We start from the raw sequence: 19,066 nt of genomic DNA on the forward strand, positions 1-19,066 counted from the left end.
TTTTGTGGATTGGAATCATTGCATCACAGACCTACAAATACGACCACCTCTCTGGTGTTTGTCTTATGGAGGGAGGATGAACAGCAAAACATCACCAAAGATCCAGGATATTGAGTCATCAGGTAGATTTGAGTAATTTGACCATATAAACATTTACTTTGATCATCTTTGTTGGCTCCACTTTTATCAGCTGAATTCTCAGTATCCTTTCTTTTCTCTCAATATGCATCAGTTAATAAAACAGACATTCATCATTGTGAAATTGCTCTAAATTAGTTTCACTTTAAATCAGTGCAAATTTTCTGCTCAGCAGCTCTAACCTTTAATATCTGTCTCGTTTGTCCTCACCTCCAAAAGGAATTTATTTTAGATGCGGGGTTTTAAATAGACCGACTGAAGTTGACAGTTTGAAGCACTAAGATTAATGGTTGAGTCTTTCAACATTGTTTTCCCAGACATGGTGTTTTGATAGGGAATATTACTCTGTTAGCGGCAGCACACACATTGCGTGCTAATTCATGACAGCTGAGCTACCTGATCCTCTCCTTCTGTCTGCCTTTCAGTCTGTTTCAGTCCTGACCCATTTTGTTGACCGGAGGCGAATGAACAACAAGTTTTGTGGGAACATTACGTCCTGACTATCGATCTCCTCCCACCTCTTCCTCTCCACCTCCCTCCCTCTTCCGGCCCCTCATTGAAGCTCCCTCCACCACCAGGACTCTAGCACATGTTCCCTTTCTTTTTAGCACTGCTCTGTGACCATGTAGCCTGAGGGGGTGTTTGGAGGTGATACAGTTGACAGAGCTGAGAGTGGTTGAGAGTGGTTCAGGGGGCAGATGGAAGTCTGTACAAACACAAACATAGACAATTGCTGCTAAGATTGGTTATCAATCTTTAGAATTTGTTGCAAACTTAGAAAATCTTTTAAATTTGATTTCAAAAATAGCTTTTAAATTCATTTAGGAGTTGGAAAGCAAATTTCTTTTAACCAAACACACAGGTTGCCACTTCTGCATACAGTGGATGCATCCTTGGACACATTGTTATGCTGAAAGATGAGGTTCCGCTTCTTCTTTAGCTTTTGAGCAGATAGTTAAAGGTTACTGGTGAGAATGTACAGGTATTTAAAACCTCCCTGGTAAAAAACTCAGTTCCATCTGAAGAAAAGTAACCCCAGATCATGATGCTGCCACTACCATGTCGTACACTCACTCACATTTCCCATACATGAGCCACCCCCGGACAAAGCAGTCCAACCCCCATGAATTCTGCTCTCAACCCCATGAGCCCCCCACCCCCAATGAACCCCAACCGCAACAGCAAGGCAAGGGTCCCACGCAATGCCTCCCCAGCCTCCGCCCACAAGGACAACAGAGCAGACACCACCAAACACCGTACTCACAATAGACCCCGGCCGGTGGCACGCACCCGGGGCCGACGGCCCCCACCATGCCCCCACATCCACACAAACATACCACATCCAACAAAGGACACAGCCTGCACCGCACAGAGTAGTTCTAAAGCCACTCCTTTGAGATCTTGGTGGTGTGCTTTGGGTCATTGTCCTGCATGAAAAATTATCCGTCCCCCCAGTCTGAGATCGAGAGCACTCTGGAGCAGGTTTTCATCCAGGATTTCTCTGTACATCATTCCCTCTATCCTGACTAGTTGGCCAGTTCCTTCATAGAACTTGTGTGACTGAGGAGAATGAGAAAATCCTCCATATTTATTTATCCTCTCATAAATGTATTAGTTTTTCCTTTGAATTGTACGGGATGAATGGCATCTCAGTGGCATTCTAAGATGATTACCTGTTCATTTTTACGTCATCAACTTACCACCTCTGTACTTCAGTTTTTTCCTATCAAATTTTACTGCACTAATTTCCACCAAAAAATCATGAAGGACAATGTCTGGCCATAAGTTGGTGACCTTAACCTCAAGTCTTCTTCGGGCACACTGCAGGACAATGATCTAGAGTGACAGAACAGGCCCACTTCTGAATGTCTTAATAAATAGAAAATGAACGTTTTGAGTGGCCTAGACAAAGTCCATTCTCGACATGACCTTAAACAGGCCATTCGTGCTTAAAACCCTCCAGTGTGGCTGAATTAAACCAATTCTGCAAGAAGGAGTAGGCCATGTAGTATCTAAAAGCCTAGTTTCTGTCATATCACACTGTTTATGGGCATCTGAACCTCCACGTATAACATTAAAAACTTTACCAAAGGCTAAAAGTTTAGGAGGATTGAAACTCCCAGATTGTTATAAATATTACCTACATAGATTACTATATATCTTAAAATGGATTCGGAAAAATCCGTCAGACAATATATGGATAGAAATTAAACAAACGCTATGTAAGGAAACCTGTATCTCAGATATTCCATTTATTATTCTTTTAATTAAGCAGCACAGATCTTTAAAAGTATCAATATCAGCACATCTCTGACAACCTAGTGGGAATATCTCAAAATGAAAAGTTCTTCAATTCTCCCATGCAAATGAACACCCATTTGGAACAACCCAGACATCCTGCAAATTAAAAAGGCTCTTAAGTTTTCTACATGGTACAGTAATACGAAAAAATCATTTAGAGGACATATTTGATGGAAATGATTTCATACCCTTTAATGTTTTAGAAGAATCATATGGCATTGACAAAAATACCTTCTTTAAATAAAACCAACTAGAATCTGTTATGCTGTACAATTTTAAGATTAAACAAATTAACATAATGGTAGATTTAACAATCTCCCTTCCTAATAGTAAAAGGGACGCTGATTTATCTACCGGTACAGATATTATCTATTGGAGTAAAATTTTCATAAATGTTTTTGGAATGACTCAAACTGCCAACCTTCAGCTGATACAATACAAAATCCTTCATAGAACGCACTACACAGGAAAAAAAGATGTTTCAAATGGGTTACTCACTTATTAAAACATGTCTAAACTGCATAGGAGATTTATCTGAACATTATCTACATGCTCTCTGGCACTGTCCGTCTGTCTATGGCTTCTGGCTAAAAGTATCTGAAGACCTACCAACTTGTCTAGTATACAGTTCCAATCTGTCCTTCACTTTGCCTTCTTGGTGACATCACAAAAGTAAATTACGAAACAAATACATGCCACATCCTTCTAGCAGTTTTAAGCATTGCGAAAAGAAAAACATGTAAGAACTGGTACTGGAATATGTTATTAGATTTTGTTTCTATGCATAGAAGATCTGTTTGTCAGAAAAACCAACAGAATAACTTTGAATTGGTTTAGTCTCCAATATTTGAATACATCACATAGTGGTGTAGACGTTATGCGCATTGCCACCTTGGCAACATACTCTGGTATGTATGAACACAGCCTGACTCTTCAGGTTCAGTCAGGGACAACATTGTTGCACACCTCGTTTCTCACAGGCAACAGTTCCAAGACGTTTTCCCTGTGACGTCCGGAACAACTGGATTAGAAACCCATTCATCATCAACACCTCTGACATACCGAAGGTATCAACTTTCAGTGATCAAGAGAGCTTGATAGAACTGTCGTGTTGAAACACTGAATTCTGCATTCAAAGGTTCATCCTGGCTCGATTTGTGGATACAACAGTAAAGTGAAGATCCTTTGCTTCACTTGCCATCTCGTTAAAACAAAACACAGAAGCTGAATTGCAGCTGATGTAAACCCAAGGTTGAAGCTAGGATTAATTATGGTGTAGAACAGGGTTATTTGACAGGAACTGTGTACATTTAAAGCACTGCTGTTAAAAAACAGCAAGATAAAGATGCACATCCCTCTCTTAGGTGTATCTTCAGTTGTCTGACACTATCACCATTCTGTACATGAAATGAATAATTTGAGAACCACTGACCTAGTGCATCACACAATTCATTTCTGATGCTTCTCTTTCTAGAAGTTAAGAGTCTTTGGGCAAGATCCAGTTCTTCTGCTTTCTAAAAACAGTCTTTAACTTGCTTCTCTGCATTGACAACCAAAAGCCTCTGAATAATAAAAATGCTGCATTAGTTCAAGATCCATCATAGTTTGTTTCCATTAAATTTGGAGTCCAATCTAAACTTTATGATGATGTGTCTTTTCTAATATTCATTTTAAAATGTAATTACTAAACCCTTCAGTTTATTGATTTTAATATCCTCTCTCCCTGATGAGCCTCTCATGCCCTGATCCCACACAAATAAATATACCAGTGGCAACGTATTGTGTTTGTGTATCTGAGCAGATGTGTGTTTGAAACATTTAGTCACCCAGAAGAGGCGAAGGAGGGCTGAAAAAGGACGGGGGGTTAGCTGTCACAGGGCTCAGGGGCAGCCGATGAGGATGCAATGGAAAAATCACTCTGTATTACCATGAAACACAGGAAATGCTCTCAAATGAGCTTGATTGCCTCCTGTATGTGTGTCTGCGCCTCACAGCAGCTTCTGTTTATTGACAGAGTCTCTTGAGCATTATTAAAGCTCCTTTAGAAAAATATAATGGTGCGTCTCCCCTGGCGATAGGATCTGTGTCACGCTGAGCCTAAATTTCCATAAAATTTCATCCTGCGGGGGTGCCTGAAAGAAGTTTGCAAAGGGATGGGGGGGAGGTGTGCTAAGATGGGAGCTAATGATAATGTAAGGACAGCACACCAAAACCAAACAATGACTCATTTTTCTATGCTCCTGACACAGGATAATATAATATAATATAATATAATATGTAAGAATTATGATTATTGATTAATTTTGTCAGGATCTGTGCTTTGTGTGTCTGTTGGTGCTTTTACTGTGCTCAGCCCCTAGATGGCGTGGAATCTGGAGGAGAGGTGACAGGTGTTCGCTATTCCCCTGATTATTCTGCAGAGGACTATTTAAGGAGGAGGCTGCCAGCAACTCACTGCCAGAGTGTTGCCCTCAGTGGTACTACTCAGTCATGTTACCTTTGCCTTTGACCTTGCCTTGTACACCAAGTAACTTTGTCTTTGTATCCTGCAGGTTTCCTGAACCTGATTTTGCCATGCATTGAATCCTGCCTGGATAAACTGTCTCCCGGAAGGAAGCAATCCAGTTCCATGAACAAAGACTCAAGTCGCTCATGATTTCGTTGGATCACGCCGGCTGGCAGCCTCCTGATTCCTGCGTACCTCGGACCTCCATCTGCGAACCCTGTCCACCCTCCTCCCTCCATCGCACCTCGTGGATTACAAACTCTCCTGGCGTACCACATCCACCAACTTCAGTCTCACCGGCAAACAACCATTTGGTTTCTCCACTCCCCCTCTGGCGGATCCCTCCACCATTCTTTGTAAGACAGATTTATTATTTTCATGAGTTCAGCCCCAGAGTTATCCCTGCTTACCTTCTTGTTTATTTCTACAGTTTGCATCCTGGTTACAGTTCCCTGCATTATTCACCCAGTTGTAAATAAACACTTTACCGAACAATACCGTCTCCTGAATTGCTTTCTGCATGTGGGTCAAATCCTTTAAACTCAATATGACAAATTTATATTTATCAAGAATTATAATTTAAAATCATAATTTAAAAAAATTATAAATTTCTTAACTAAAAATCATTATTTACAGATAGAAATCAGAGATATCCTCTGGTGTTGTGATTATGGGCTCAAAGCTCTCTAATAATTACAAATTATTAACCAAAACCACAAACTGTCACTGTTTATTCAACCACTTCAGCGATGGTGGAGGATCTTCGACCTTGTTTTGACAGATAAATCACTCTTGCACGAAATAAACACAAATGCTTCTCTTAATTATATATATGAAGATTTATTGAGGAGCAATAATTCTGATATACCATTATTCTGGTCCAAAAACCTTCACCTAACTAACAAGCACCGTTCTACACAAAGGGAATAACAATGACTACCTAACAATAATAATAAAAGAAAAATATATGCGCATTTAGTGTCTATGAAGATCAAACCAGCAGATTTATGGACAAAATGTGTAATTTGGGTTAAAAGGAAAGAGCTTTTGTCTCTCCAGATATGCACCTCCATTGCACTGTCCTGTGAGACATGTGGGAAATGACAACAAAACTTTCCCCCTCGGCCGGTTTTAACTCTTGGTGACGTCAGAGGTGCGACGTTTGTTGAGCTGCGCATGTCAAAAGGTGCAACCAAAATGGATAACCCCAACAAATATAATATAATATAATTACCCCTTGGTGCAATTCTTGTTACTCTCATAGGAGGTGTGCTTTGTCAAAAATAGTATAGTATAGTATGAATATATATAAAGTAAATATATTTTAAGAAGAGGCTAGAGAGGGCCAGCAGGACCACATCATTGCAAAAAGAAGAGACGAAATCCACTGGTCCCCAAACCAGACCCCCTCCGGCCATTGGTTGCGGCTAGAAATCCTGTCCATAAAAGTTATGAACAGGACCGGTGACAAAGGGCAGCCCTGCCGGAGTCCAACATGCACCGGGAACAGGTCCGACTTTGGCAATGCGGACCAAACTCCTGCTCCGCTTGTACAGACACCGAATGGCCCCTAATAAAGGGCCCCCAACTGCATACTCCTGGAGTACCCCCCACAGGGCACCACGAGGGACACAGTCAAATGCCTTCTCCAGGTCCACAAAACACATGTGGACCGGTTGGGCAAACTCCCATGAACCCTCGAGAACCCTGTAGTGGTGTAGAGTTGGTCCAGTGTTCCAAAGCCAGGACGAAAACCACATTGCTCCTTCTGAAGCCGAGGTTCGACTATCGGCTGGACTCTCCTCTCCAATACCCTGGCGTATGCCTTACCAGGGAGGCTTAGGAGTGTGATCCCACTATAGTTGGAACACATCCTCCGGTCACCCTTTTTATTAAAGGGGACCACTACCCCAGTCTGCCAGTCCAGAGGCACAGTCCCCGACCGGCACGCAATGTTGAAAGCACGTCAACCATGACAGCCCCACAACATCCAGAGACTTGAGGTACTCAGGGCGGATCTCATTCACCCCCGAAGCCCTGCCACCGCGGAGCTTTTTAACCACCTCGGTGACTTCAGCCTGGGTGATGAAAGAGTCCAACCCCGAGTCCCCAGCCTCTGCTTCCACCAGTGAATGCGTGACGGCAGCATTGAGGAGATCCTCGAACTACTCCTTCCACCGCCCAGTCGAGGTCAGCAGCTCCCCACCCACACTGTAAACAGTGTTGGCGAAGCACTGCTTCCCCCTCCTGAGGCGCCAGACAGTTTGCCAACCGGTAGTCCTTCTTCAATGGCCTTACCGAACTCCTCCCAGGCCAGAGTTTTTGCCTCTGCCACAGCCCGTGCTGCGGCACGCTTGGCCTCACGGTACCCGTCAGCTGCCTCAGGAGTCCCACAAGCCGACCACAGCTGATAGGACTCCTTCTTCAGCTTGACAGTGTCCCTTATTGCCGGTGTCCACCACCAGGTTCAGGAATTGCCACTGCGACAGGCACCGCAGACCTTACGGCCGCAGCTATGGGCAGCAGCATCGACAATAGATGCGGAGAACATGGTCCACTCGGACTCTATGTCTCCAACATCCCCCGGAATCTGGTCAAAGCTCGCCCAGAGGTGGTAGTTGAATACATCCCTGGCCGAGGGCTCTGCCAGACGTTGGCAGAAGACCCTCACTATGCGCTTGGGCCTGCCAAGTCCGTCCAACTTTCTCCACTTCCACCGGATCCAAATCACCAGCAGATGGTGATCCAAAACATGCGGCCGAAGGTCTGACGGCACGACAACAAAGTCGATCATCGACCTCCTGCCTAGGGTGTACAAAATGAATTATTTACTAATTAAGAAATAGACAAACCTCTATAAATGCACTGTGGACAACTACGACTCAAAATCTTTCATTTACATGGTTTTTACTTCTATGTTGGCCTGTTGGATTGTTATTTTCCTTAGTACTCGGTTTGCAACAATACATCCAGCTTACAAGATGAGACAATAAATGATATTGAGTTCATGAGAACAAGACAAGCTCATAGTACAATTTTCATTTTAAACCCATATTCAGTGTATGACAACTCAATTCAGTTTTGACTAGTCCATATATTGATGTTCTAATGCTTATCTAATTCTTGGGAGTGTCCTAATGGCAGAAAAGTATTAAACATTTATAGCATTAGTGTTTCAAAAACAGAATAAAAGTTTGATTTGTGTAAAACTATGTTTTAAGGAATCTATTTTCATCTATTTCATTATTTATCTGCAAGAATTTGAACAAAACATTTAGCACAAAGAGCTAAGATGTACTGCAATGAATTAGATTTTTTTTTTCCTGCTAATTTCTATCTACATATAAATCTTCACTGTTCAGTGTAGAATTATCCAGTTCCAGTTTTATTAGTCCAACTGTTTTAGATTTTGAATGACAGAAGATCAAATTCAGTCTTATCTCTCAATAAAATTTGTGAAATTGTCCTTTATAGCACTGCTCTGAAGCAACTTTGGTATCATTAGCAGCAAGTGGTTGGCCAGGTTTCATTTCATATCTTGTCTGTCTCTCCACAATGACTTCCACAAAATGCTGCCACAAAAATAACTTAAAACTGGTGTGACAGTGGAGGGTGTGAATATAACAAGCAGCAAAGCAGGAATTTCTCCCTCCTTCCAACTTAACATAGATACAACCTGGTTTCAAGCTAAAATTGCTGTCTGTCTCATATTCGCTAACACTTACAGTATCATGCAAGTTCACTTTGACTGTAGTGTATCTACTATAACGAGATTGTGTCACACCCCTACTGAATACTTAAAGGACCCCATCTGTTCATTACGTTCTTGCAGCTCTTGACAAATTCTCTTCGGTGAGGGAGCTGCTACCCAAGGTTTGGAATCAGATGGCTTCTCACAGTGAGCCCCTGTTCCCGTTGGAGGTTTTTCATCCTGTGAAAAAGAAGCCACTCATTTCCACTGTCTCGACATGCTTGCTCAGGAAGAGGAATTGGATCAAAGTCAATGACTCGATGCAATCAGAGCTTGCTTAGACAGAAAATATTTTACTAAATGACATAACATGATCAGCTGACAGCAAAAATCATGTTACAGTTGGACTGCATGTTTCAGGATCTGAATATATGTCGTGTCATATGTGGACGGAGTCAGTCACTCAATTGGACTTTATTAAACTGGACTGAATTGGACTTTATTAAACTGGACTGAATTGGATTTAAACCATTTTAGATTTATGCAGTTTTGTACAAACAGAGGTTTATTGTAGGCTTACATTTAAAATATCTAATTCAGAGTTCTCTCATTTCTTAAAGCCTGAAACTTGTTTTGATTGTATTGATTACACTGAGTCTCACCTGTTTATTTTTCCATTTATCTACGTTTACAAGTATTTTCATTAATAAATACCACAAAGACTAAAGGGGAGTTAAACATTAAGTATATTTTTCACAGTCTATGAATGCATCACACTGTTAGCTCCTGTTGACTGCTCTAGTTCCCTTGCTAAACATTTCCTCTGAAATAAATATCATTCCATTATCTCTGCCGAACACCTGCAGCCACTTAATATTAAATCTTCCCTCAGGGATCTGATGTGTAATAGAACAATTAACGCCAGCGCCAATTTAAATTCAATCTTCAATGCATTAAATTTATATGTAATGTTCCTGCTCGGGGCAGTTGAGGTGTTTAATCCTCTGAAAGTCACCTGGAGGCATGATATGTGAGCAGGCGGCCGAGGGTGGCATGTTTTAATCTGTCGTCTGGGAGACTCGAAACAAGCACCACTCTTTTTGGTGTCACGAGCCGCAGTACAATGAATGCAGAGCAACTGACTACCAATGTTTTGGATTTCAGCCTGAGTGCAGGAAAATGAAAGGGAAGAGCCCTGCAGAAACATTGAAATTGAAACATTGTAAAAACTGAACACAGGTTGCAAAAATATCAATACACCTTAAACTTTTTCACATTTGGTCGCACTGCAGCCCCAAACTACAATGTATTTTTATTGGGATGTTATGTGATAGACCAACACAAAGCAGTGAAATAAGTAATTAAATGATTAACCATTTTGAAACCCTTTAGGAAATAAAAATCTGAAAATTGTGCCATGCATTTGTATTCACCCTCTCTACTCTGTTACTCCTAAATAGAATTCTGTGCACCTGAGTGTAATTCAGTCTCACTATAAGTCCAGTGAAGGCTTCTGTGTGTCACAAAAAAACTAACTTTGCACCCTGGAAGATTCATTCCCATTGTGAAAACTTGGTAGTGGCAGCATCATGCTGTGGGGAAGGTATATGAAAGCTGGTCATAGTTGTTTGGAAGATAGAGCTACATATTAATCCCAATCCTGGTGGGGTCTGTAAAAGACTCAAGACCCAAAACGTACAAATAGACCTACAATGAAGTGGTTTAGATTACAGCATATTAATTTGTTATAACGGCCCAAATCTGACAACAATTATTAATTTTCTTCATTCAATATGACTGAGCTTGAGCAATTTTGGAAAGAAGAATCAGCAAAAATGTTGGTATCTAGATGTGCAGAGCTGATACATACCCAAAAAAAACACATCCTGTATAATTTTTCTCACAGTGCACATTTATATGCTACTTTGTTTTGGTCCATCACATAAAGTCATGGGAAAATAAAATGAAATGTTTGGTTGAAAAAAGTTAAAGGGGTGTAAATACTTTTGGAAGGTCTAAGTCGCTGTTTTCTCATTTGTCAAGCAAAATCAGCCTAAAGGTTAGCTCATTTTAAACCTTCAAAATCCCAAAGGTCTGTTATTGATGATGTTTACCGTCCACTTTAACTGACCAGAGCTTAACCTAAAAACCAGTTTCAAAGCCAGCTGACAAGCTCCACATCATCCGGTATACTGTGGCATTAGTCCTTAGGACCCGAAGAACACTAGCATACCAGGGATTGTTGCGGCTTCGCACAATATCCAGATACCTGCTATAACTGACAGGAAATGTCGTGTCTGTGAGTGTGTGGACAAATGTAAACTGGAATTGGGGTAAGAATGAAGAACATGTTGATCATTTTAGTTTGTTGTCTGATGTGCTGTATATTCTGTTCCAGATTTTCACTTTTTTCAGGCTGGATTTAGTTCACATCCAGACAATGATTAAAAAAAAAGGTGAATGCTGTTTGACATAATCCAAATGTTTCCATCATTTTCTCACTAAATGTTTTCTCACCGCTAATCCAGTGGAAATCCTCCGAGCCAAACATGATGGGACAGAAAAGAACAAACTTTCCACTAGCCAATCCCAGCAGCGCCCGATGATGATTTCGAAACTGTGTTTTTTTTCTGCCGTTTGTTTTCTTTAACGTTTATTTTTAGGGCTTATAATAACAGAACACTTGCATAAGTCCCGGACTTAAGAAGCATGCACGCTGCGGCTCCTCTGCTGCTCGTTCGGGTGGCTGCGGTTTCTGAAGACACCTTTGGTTGAATGGATGCAGTGACTGCAGCGAGGAGATGTTGACATTTTTGTAGCAATCAACCATCAAGTCGAGAGCGGCTGCATTCATGACCAGCCCTGTCTTTTGTCAAAACAGTGGCTCTTATCTCTTCGACTTTATTTCTGTCTCTTTCTCTTTGCTATTTATGTCGTTCCACCCGTTCAGTGACCATCTTTCTCTTATGCGAGTTAATCTTCTTTCAACCCATGTGGGATTTGTTGTTAGTTGTCCTTGCAAGTTCAGTCTGTCACCTAAGATAACTAGTGTTGCATCAGAAGCATCCATAACATCAGATCGTATTAGATTTGTCTTGTATTAAAAAAAAATGTACACATACATTTGTGGTAAATGTCTTCTTTAAAATCTTTAAATGTGTTGCCATCATTCATCCACGCATCGTTTCCTGCTCTGCAGAGACCTGAAGCTGGATAACATACTGCTGGATGCAGAGGGTCACTGCAAACTGGCTGACTTTGGGATGTGTAAGGAGGGAATCCTGAACGGAGTCACTACCACCACCTTCTGTGGGACGCCAGACTACATTGCACCAGAGGTAAACAATCCAAGAAAATGAAGCCAGTTTCACATTAGATTGTTAATGGGTTCATCGGTATGTTAAAGCGACAGCATTCAGTAACTCACACGAGTCAAGTGTAATATCCGTCATGCTTCATTTAGACAAAGCCCATTATATGACAGGTTTAGGCTCAGAAGTACATGCTCACTGCACTAGATTCAAAGGCACCATCTGTTCCTAGGCCACAAACCTGCTTCGTTGGACTTTGCAAAGGGAGCATCAAACATGGGACACTGAAAGGTGGAAGAAAGTTTTAATCTCTGATGAGGAAAAAAAAATCCTAATAACCTAAAAACGGTCCTGATGGCCTCCAGGATTACTGGCTTGACAAAGATGTCTCACTGGAGATGTTTTTCTACCCTGCACAGTGGTGTAGGCTCTATCATGATCATGAGCTTTTTCCCTCAGTGGAACAATTGAGCTTCTTCTTGTGCATGGGCATCAAGTCAAGGCTGGCCATGTGGAGATGTTGCAACCCTGTAGTTCACAGCACCCCTCTGAAAGCAGACTTCGTCCAGGAGAAAGACTGACCTCTTTTGGACCACCCCGCACAACATATCAAGCATGTCTAAAAAATTTTTGACATGATTAACCATAACAAAGGGAATGCTCATTACTCCTTTTTTTTAAACATTTAGTTCTGTTTCACATTTTTCAGGTAAAGGGTCTTAAGCTTTTGATCAGCTAAGGGAACACCCTGTTTGTCATTTTAAAACATTTACCTACTCGGTTCTGTCTCTTACTCATACCTTCTCGTTTTGCAGATCAACTTTATACAAGACAATGATCCAGCAGCACAAAATCCAAATACATGGACATTATTCTCAAGTCTTAAGATTTAATGATAAAATATATAACATTTTCTGGTGATGATCTCCTAAAATGCTCTAAACGTTTTCGCTGGTGGGTATTTTCCCTTAACCAGGGCTGTTGCTAGAGCCAGTTCTTTACTGTTTACGTAAAAGACCCAGTAGAAAAATAGCTCGGAGCCAAGTCACTCTATGAATGACCCACTGAGGAAATGTTTCATTAGCTGTCTAGTTTGTTCTGATTTCTTTGCAGAAGAATACAATACATAGAGAACATTGAATAACACTATTTATCATCAAAAAGATGCCCTAATATCACATTCCTCATTTATTGACGCTGCTTTAAACAACACTCTGTATTTTTGAACCCAGCTCATCTCTGATCTGATTGGCTTTAGCAGCAATGTTTGCCCTTTTATGTGCAAACATTGGAAGATCTTTGTCGTCCATCAGCTTTAGCTCTACAGGCTGACAGCATTCTTCACAATTTCCATGAGCGATTTGAAGTCTGCCTGTTTGTTTTACTCATGATGTGCCATCCTGTATCTAACTGAGCCTTAAAGCTTGATTGTTTACAAAATCTCCAAGTGGAGTGGAAGCAGTTTGGTGCTTTAGAGAAGTTGCAGATCTTTGAAACATTTTTGTTTTTCTGCATATGATCAGATCCTTCAGGAACTGGACTACGGTCCGTCAGTGGACTGGTGGGCTCTGGGGGTGCTGATGTACGAGATGATGGCAGGACAGCCGCCGTTCGAAGCCGATAACGAGGACGACCTATTCGAGTCAATCCTCCACGATGATGTTCTCTACCCTGTGTGGCTCAGCAAGGAAGCCGTGTCCATCCTGAGAGCGGTCAGTCAAAGGGACACCTCCTGTTTTATCTCTTTAGTTTTTACACCCTGAGTTGCCTTGAAACTTATTAAGCCTTTCAAAGTTAGTTCAGGACCAGATCCTAATTCTGGTTCTGGTTCTGTACTTTATTAAGCTGCAAAATATAACTGAGAAAAGAAAAATTGGTGAATTGAGATTAAGTCAATTCTTCCTGAAAATGAGATTCAACATCTTGGTCTGGCTGCATTTGAAATTCATAAATCATTTAGTGTGGTTATTTACATCATTGTGGGCAATAAATGATATCATTTGGGAGCCAAAAGAACCTGTTGCCTAAAAGGAGCAGGAGTTCCCATCATTACTTGTTACTGAGCATAATGCAAGTTTCTGTGTCTTACAGCAGAAGGGCACCCTGGGTGGAGAGCAATTGCCATGTCCCCTTGTGTTTAAAATCATCCTTACAGAAATCTTCATTCTGCGCTGTCCTTGTAAAAACATTATACTACAGGGGTTGGACAATGAAACTGAAACACCTGGTTTTAGACCACAATAATTTATTAGTATGGTGTAGGGCCTCCTTTTGCAGTCAATACAGCATCAATTCATCTTGGGAATGACATACAAGTCCTGCACAGTGGTCAGAGGGATTTTAAGCCATTCTTCTTGCAGGATCGTGGCCAGGTCACTACGTGATACTGGTGGAGGAAAACGTTTCCTGACTCGCTCCTCCAAAACACCCCAAAGTGGCTCAATAATATTTAGATCTGGTGACTGTGCAGGCCATGGGAGATGTTCAACTTCACTTTCATGTTCATCAAACCAATCTTTCACCAGTCTTGCTGTGTGTATTGGTGCATTGTCATCCTGATACACGGCACTGCCTTCAGGATACAATGTTTGAACCATTGGATGCACATGGTCCTCAAGAATGGTTCGGTAGTCCTTGGCAGTGATGCGCCCATCTAGCACAAGTATATGGGCCAAGGGAATGCCATGATATGGCAGCCCAAGCCATCACTGATCCAACCCCATGCTTCACTCTGGGCATGCCACAGTCTGGGTGGTACGCTTCTTTGGGGCTTCTCCACACCATAACTTACTCGGATGTAGGGAAAACAGTAAAGGTGGACTCATCAGAGAACAATACATGTTTCACATTGTCTACAGCCCAAGATTTGCGCTCCTTGCACCATTGAAACTGACGTTTGGCATTGGCATGAGTGACCAAAGGTTTGGCTATAGCAGCCCGCCCGTGTATATTGACCCTGTGGAGCTACCGACGGACAGTTCTGGTGGAAACAGGAGAGTTGAGGTGCACATTTAATTCTGCCGTGATTTGGGCAGCCGTGGTTTTATGTTTTTTGGATACAATCCAGGTTAGCACCTGAACATCCCTTTCAGACAGCTTCTTCTTACGTCCAAGTTAATCCTGTTGGATGTGGTTCGTCCTTCTTGGTGGTATGCTGACATTACCCTGGATATCGTGGCTCTTGATACATCACAAAGACTTGCTGTCTTGGTCACAGATGCGCCAGCAAGACGTCCACCAACAATTTGTCCTCTTTTGAACTCTGGTATGTCACCCATAATGTTGTGTGCATTTCAATATTTTGAGCAAAACTGTGCTCTTACCCTGCTAATTGAATCTTCACACTCTGCTCTTACTGGTGCAATGTGCAATCAATGAAGACTGGCTACCAGGCTGCTCCAATTTAGCCATGAAACCTCCCACACTAAAATGACAGGTGTTTCAGTTTCATTGTCCAACCCTTGTATATTGCAGTGGTGAACCATCAGGACCTTCTTGGTTTTTAGAGAAGACCCTGTGTGACCCAGAAATGAGTACTGCATGTTAGAGTATGTTTGTGCTGGAAAAAAGGCAATCAGAGCTATGTTTATCTGGATTATTCAAAGGAATAGCTACATCATTTCCAAGAGTTGCATGGTAAACAAGGATCCATACAGAAAACAAATTGCCTCCCTGCATAGATATTCAGAAAGTATTATAAGGAGGTCCCAACAACCTGTAAGCATCATTGCAGCAGATATTTACACAGTAATGTGGCTCAGAACTGTTGGCTACGTGGCTTTTGGTTGTTCATGCCTTCATCCATCTTCGTTTGTGCTCTCTGAAGATGTGATGAAATATTTAAATAACACCAGCCTGTGATGGATTAATAGACTCTAGCTGGTTCAGAATAATCTTGGGGACAAGTTTGTTTCTCTAATTTCGCACCATGTGAGCAAGGATGCAGCCGTTTTCTCACTGTCGTCTGTTGATCCATGTTTCCTGTTCCTCTGAAGGCAGAACCTCAGATAACTCCCCTTTCTGTTACTTTTTTGTCTCTTTGTGTTGGTCAAATTCTGTGCATCTGTGCACTAATGCTTATCGTTCTGTGAATTTCTCTATGTTTCCATCACAAATGCTTGGCTGTTGGGACACTGTCACTGCAAAGCCTTGTGGGAAAGTGTGTGTTTATGTTGGACAGTCTCTTGACCGGAAGTCTGGACTCTGATTGGACATGTCACCCAGCTGAAGGACTTCAGGTCACATGACAAACCCTCTTAGCTCACTGTGATGACCGAGCAGCTTGTTGACATCTCAGCTCTTGTTCAAAGTGCATGAGAAAATCTCCCACTGCTGTCACACCACATGTGAATTTTACCAGAGCCCCTATATGATGTTAATGTGCAGTTATGTTCCAAGAATTTCTTTTAAAGCAGATTCTATAACAAAATGGTGGAAATGACTTTGTATGTGCTAATACCAAGAAAAATAAATGCAAGAATGCATTTCTGTTTACAGTTGTCGCTGTAGAATTACTACCTGCAGCAAATGTTTTACGTAACAAAAGAGTCAGTCAGAACAAATTATAACTAAAACTGTGTACTCATGCATTCTTTTTACCATGTTGATGATGTTAAGGCTACAGTGCCTTCCAAATGTATTCATACACCTTAAACTTTATGATCTGTAAGCCTTGTACCAATAAATTTATTTAATTCTATGGTGTTTATTCTGATGTGAAGAACCGAACAAGAGATCAACCAAAAAAACTAAATAACTGACTGCCGGTTCTATGTGATGGACTCGACAGTGGTAAAACAAAAAGTAGCTTTAAATCAAAAACAAGAGACAACAATGCCCTTTAGCTACAAAAATAATATTGAAGCTGCAGGCCAAGGACCAAATCTTATGAATTATGTATTGCTAATTCATACAATGATGCATAAATGCATAACCCATATTTTGCATCTCATGGCTGTCAGTCAGAAAAAGGTGGTAGCTGCCTCCAAGTCTGAAGTTGGTATTTGCCTAAAGTGTAGGAGCTCAAATATCCTCTTTTCCCCCAAGTGATGCTAGGATGCAGCGCAAGATCGATTTTACTTTCATGTGAGTGATTTCAACAGTTTTGTAGACATCTTGCTTTTTCATCATAGACATGAACATGATTTGAACATTGATCAGACTGTGATTAAACCAACTTTAGCTGATGACTAATCCAAATATTATTAGTATTTCAGTTTTATTATTTTAATTCTGCTGAGTTACATCTCCTGAACGCTGCAGGTTGCTCCTGAGGGCTCATGGTCCCTGGATCAAGATGTAAAAACACATCCAGTGTGAGTGCTCACATGGCAAACTGCATATGAAAGTTATCTTCTGATTTTGTGGAAATGGTTGCATTTATTTTTATTTACAGCTCATGTTCTGTCCACACAGCCTGTGGACGTTTGTTGTCTATTTTGGGAACTTTTGGTGACCGGCAATTTATAGGCTATTAGTTGGTTTAATCAGGTGGAACAAACAGAAGTGCCCGATGTCCTCAACACATCCAAAAACACACAAATGTGTTGAACCAAATAATGAGGTGTGGAAAGCACAAACGAAATTAATTCATGGGTCTAAAAACGTCATTCCTCTTTCATTAACATAGAAGCTATTTATTCCAAAACTTAATTGATGACTGAGAATCTGTGACGCTAATTATGTTTTTAAACAATATAACCTTTAATGAGATCAGGACATAGAAAACTCTTGATATCTGAAATGTCTTTTTAATAGTATTTTTGAATTGAATTGAATAAGAGCCCAAGGAGGCAGCTCAGGTCAACAGTATTAATACACTATATAGAAACTATAGACACATTCAAATAAACAAGTAACGCATTCCGCTTGGTGATTTTATATATATTAAAATACAGTTCTTGCAGTTCTTATGTTTGGAAGATACAGGTCCTTCTCAAAATATTAGCATATTGTGATAAAGTTCATTATTTTCCATAATGTCATGATGAAAATTTAACATTCATATATTTTAGATTCATTGCACACTAACTGAAATATTTCAGGTCTTTCATTGTCTTAATACGGATGATTTTTGCATACAGCTCATGAAAACCCAAAATTCCTATCTCACATAATTAGCATATTTCATCCAACCAATAAAAGAAAAGTGTTTTTAATACAAAAAACGTCAACCTTCAAATAATCATGTACAGTTATGCACTCAATACTTGGTCGGGAATCCTTTTGCAGAAATGACTGCTTCAATGCGGCGTGGCATGGAGGCAATCAGCCTGTGGCACTGCTGAGGTCTTATGGAGGCCCAGGATGCTTCGATAGCGGCCTTTAGCTCATCCAGAGTGTTGGGTCTTGAGTCTCTCAACGTTCTCTTCACAATATCCCACAGATTCTCTATGGGGTTCAGGTCAGGAGAGTTGGCAGGCCAATTGAGCACAGTGATACCATGGTCAGTAAACCATTTACCAGTGGTTTTGGCACTGTGAGCAGGTGCCAGGTCGTGCTGAAAAATGAAATCTTCATCTTCATAAAGCTTTTCAGCAGATGGAAGCATGAAGTGCTTCAAAATCTCCTGATAGCTAGCTGTATTGACCCTGCCCTTGATAAAATACAGTGGACCAACACCAGCAGCTGACACGGCACCCCAGACCATCACTGACTGTGGGTACTTGACACTGGACTTCTGGCATTTTGGCATTTCCTTCTCCCCAGTCTTCCTCCAGACTCTGGCACCTTGATTTCCGAATGACATGCAGAATTTGCTTTCATCCGAAAAAAGTACTTTGGACCACTGAGCAACAGTCCAGTGCTGCTTCTCTGTAGCCCAGGACTGGGGAATGCGGCACCTGTAGCCCATTTCCTGCACACGCCTTTGCACGGTGGCTCTGGATGTTTCTACTCCAGACTCAGTCCACTGGTTCCGCAGGTCCCCCAAGGTCTGGAATCGGCCCTTCTCCACAATCTTCCTCAGGGTCCGGTCACCTCTTCTCATTGTGCAGCGTTTTCTGCCACACTTTTTCCTTCCCACAGACTTCCCACTGAGGTGCCTTGATACAGCACTCTGGGAACAGCCTATTTGTTCAGAAATTTCTTTCTGTGTCTTACCCTCTTGCTTGAGGGTGT

The 19,066-nt window shown here is 41.4% G+C and overlaps 1 protein-coding gene and 1 long non-coding RNA gene across 2 annotated transcripts in view; both read left to right on the top strand.

Moving 5' to 3' along the window:
- LOC124858840 (protein kinase C epsilon type-like) overlaps nucleotides 1–19,066 on the top strand; it is a 152,337-nt gene that overhangs the window by 123,326 nt on the left and 9,945 nt on the right. Inside the window, exons 12-13 of the mRNA XM_047351101.1 lie at nucleotides 11,836–11,974; nucleotides 13,471–13,659. Of these exons, the coding sequence (XP_047207057.1) occupies nucleotides 11,836–11,974; nucleotides 13,471–13,659 (328 nt within the window). The remainder of the gene's footprint in view (nucleotides 1–11,835; nucleotides 11,975–13,470; nucleotides 13,660–19,066) is intronic.
- LOC124858841 lies at nucleotides 4,857–5,435 on the top strand. Its single transcript, XR_007035952.1, has 3 exons — nucleotides 4,857–4,916; nucleotides 4,992–5,301; nucleotides 5,376–5,435. It is a non-coding gene; the product is annotated as an uncharacterized LOC124858841 (long non-coding RNA).

The sequence above is a fragment of the Girardinichthys multiradiatus genome, chromosome 22 (assembly GCF_021462225.1).
Source record: "Girardinichthys multiradiatus isolate DD_20200921_A chromosome 22, DD_fGirMul_XY1, whole genome shotgun sequence".
Taxonomy (NCBI): domain Eukaryota; kingdom Metazoa; phylum Chordata; class Actinopteri; order Cyprinodontiformes; family Goodeidae; genus Girardinichthys; species Girardinichthys multiradiatus.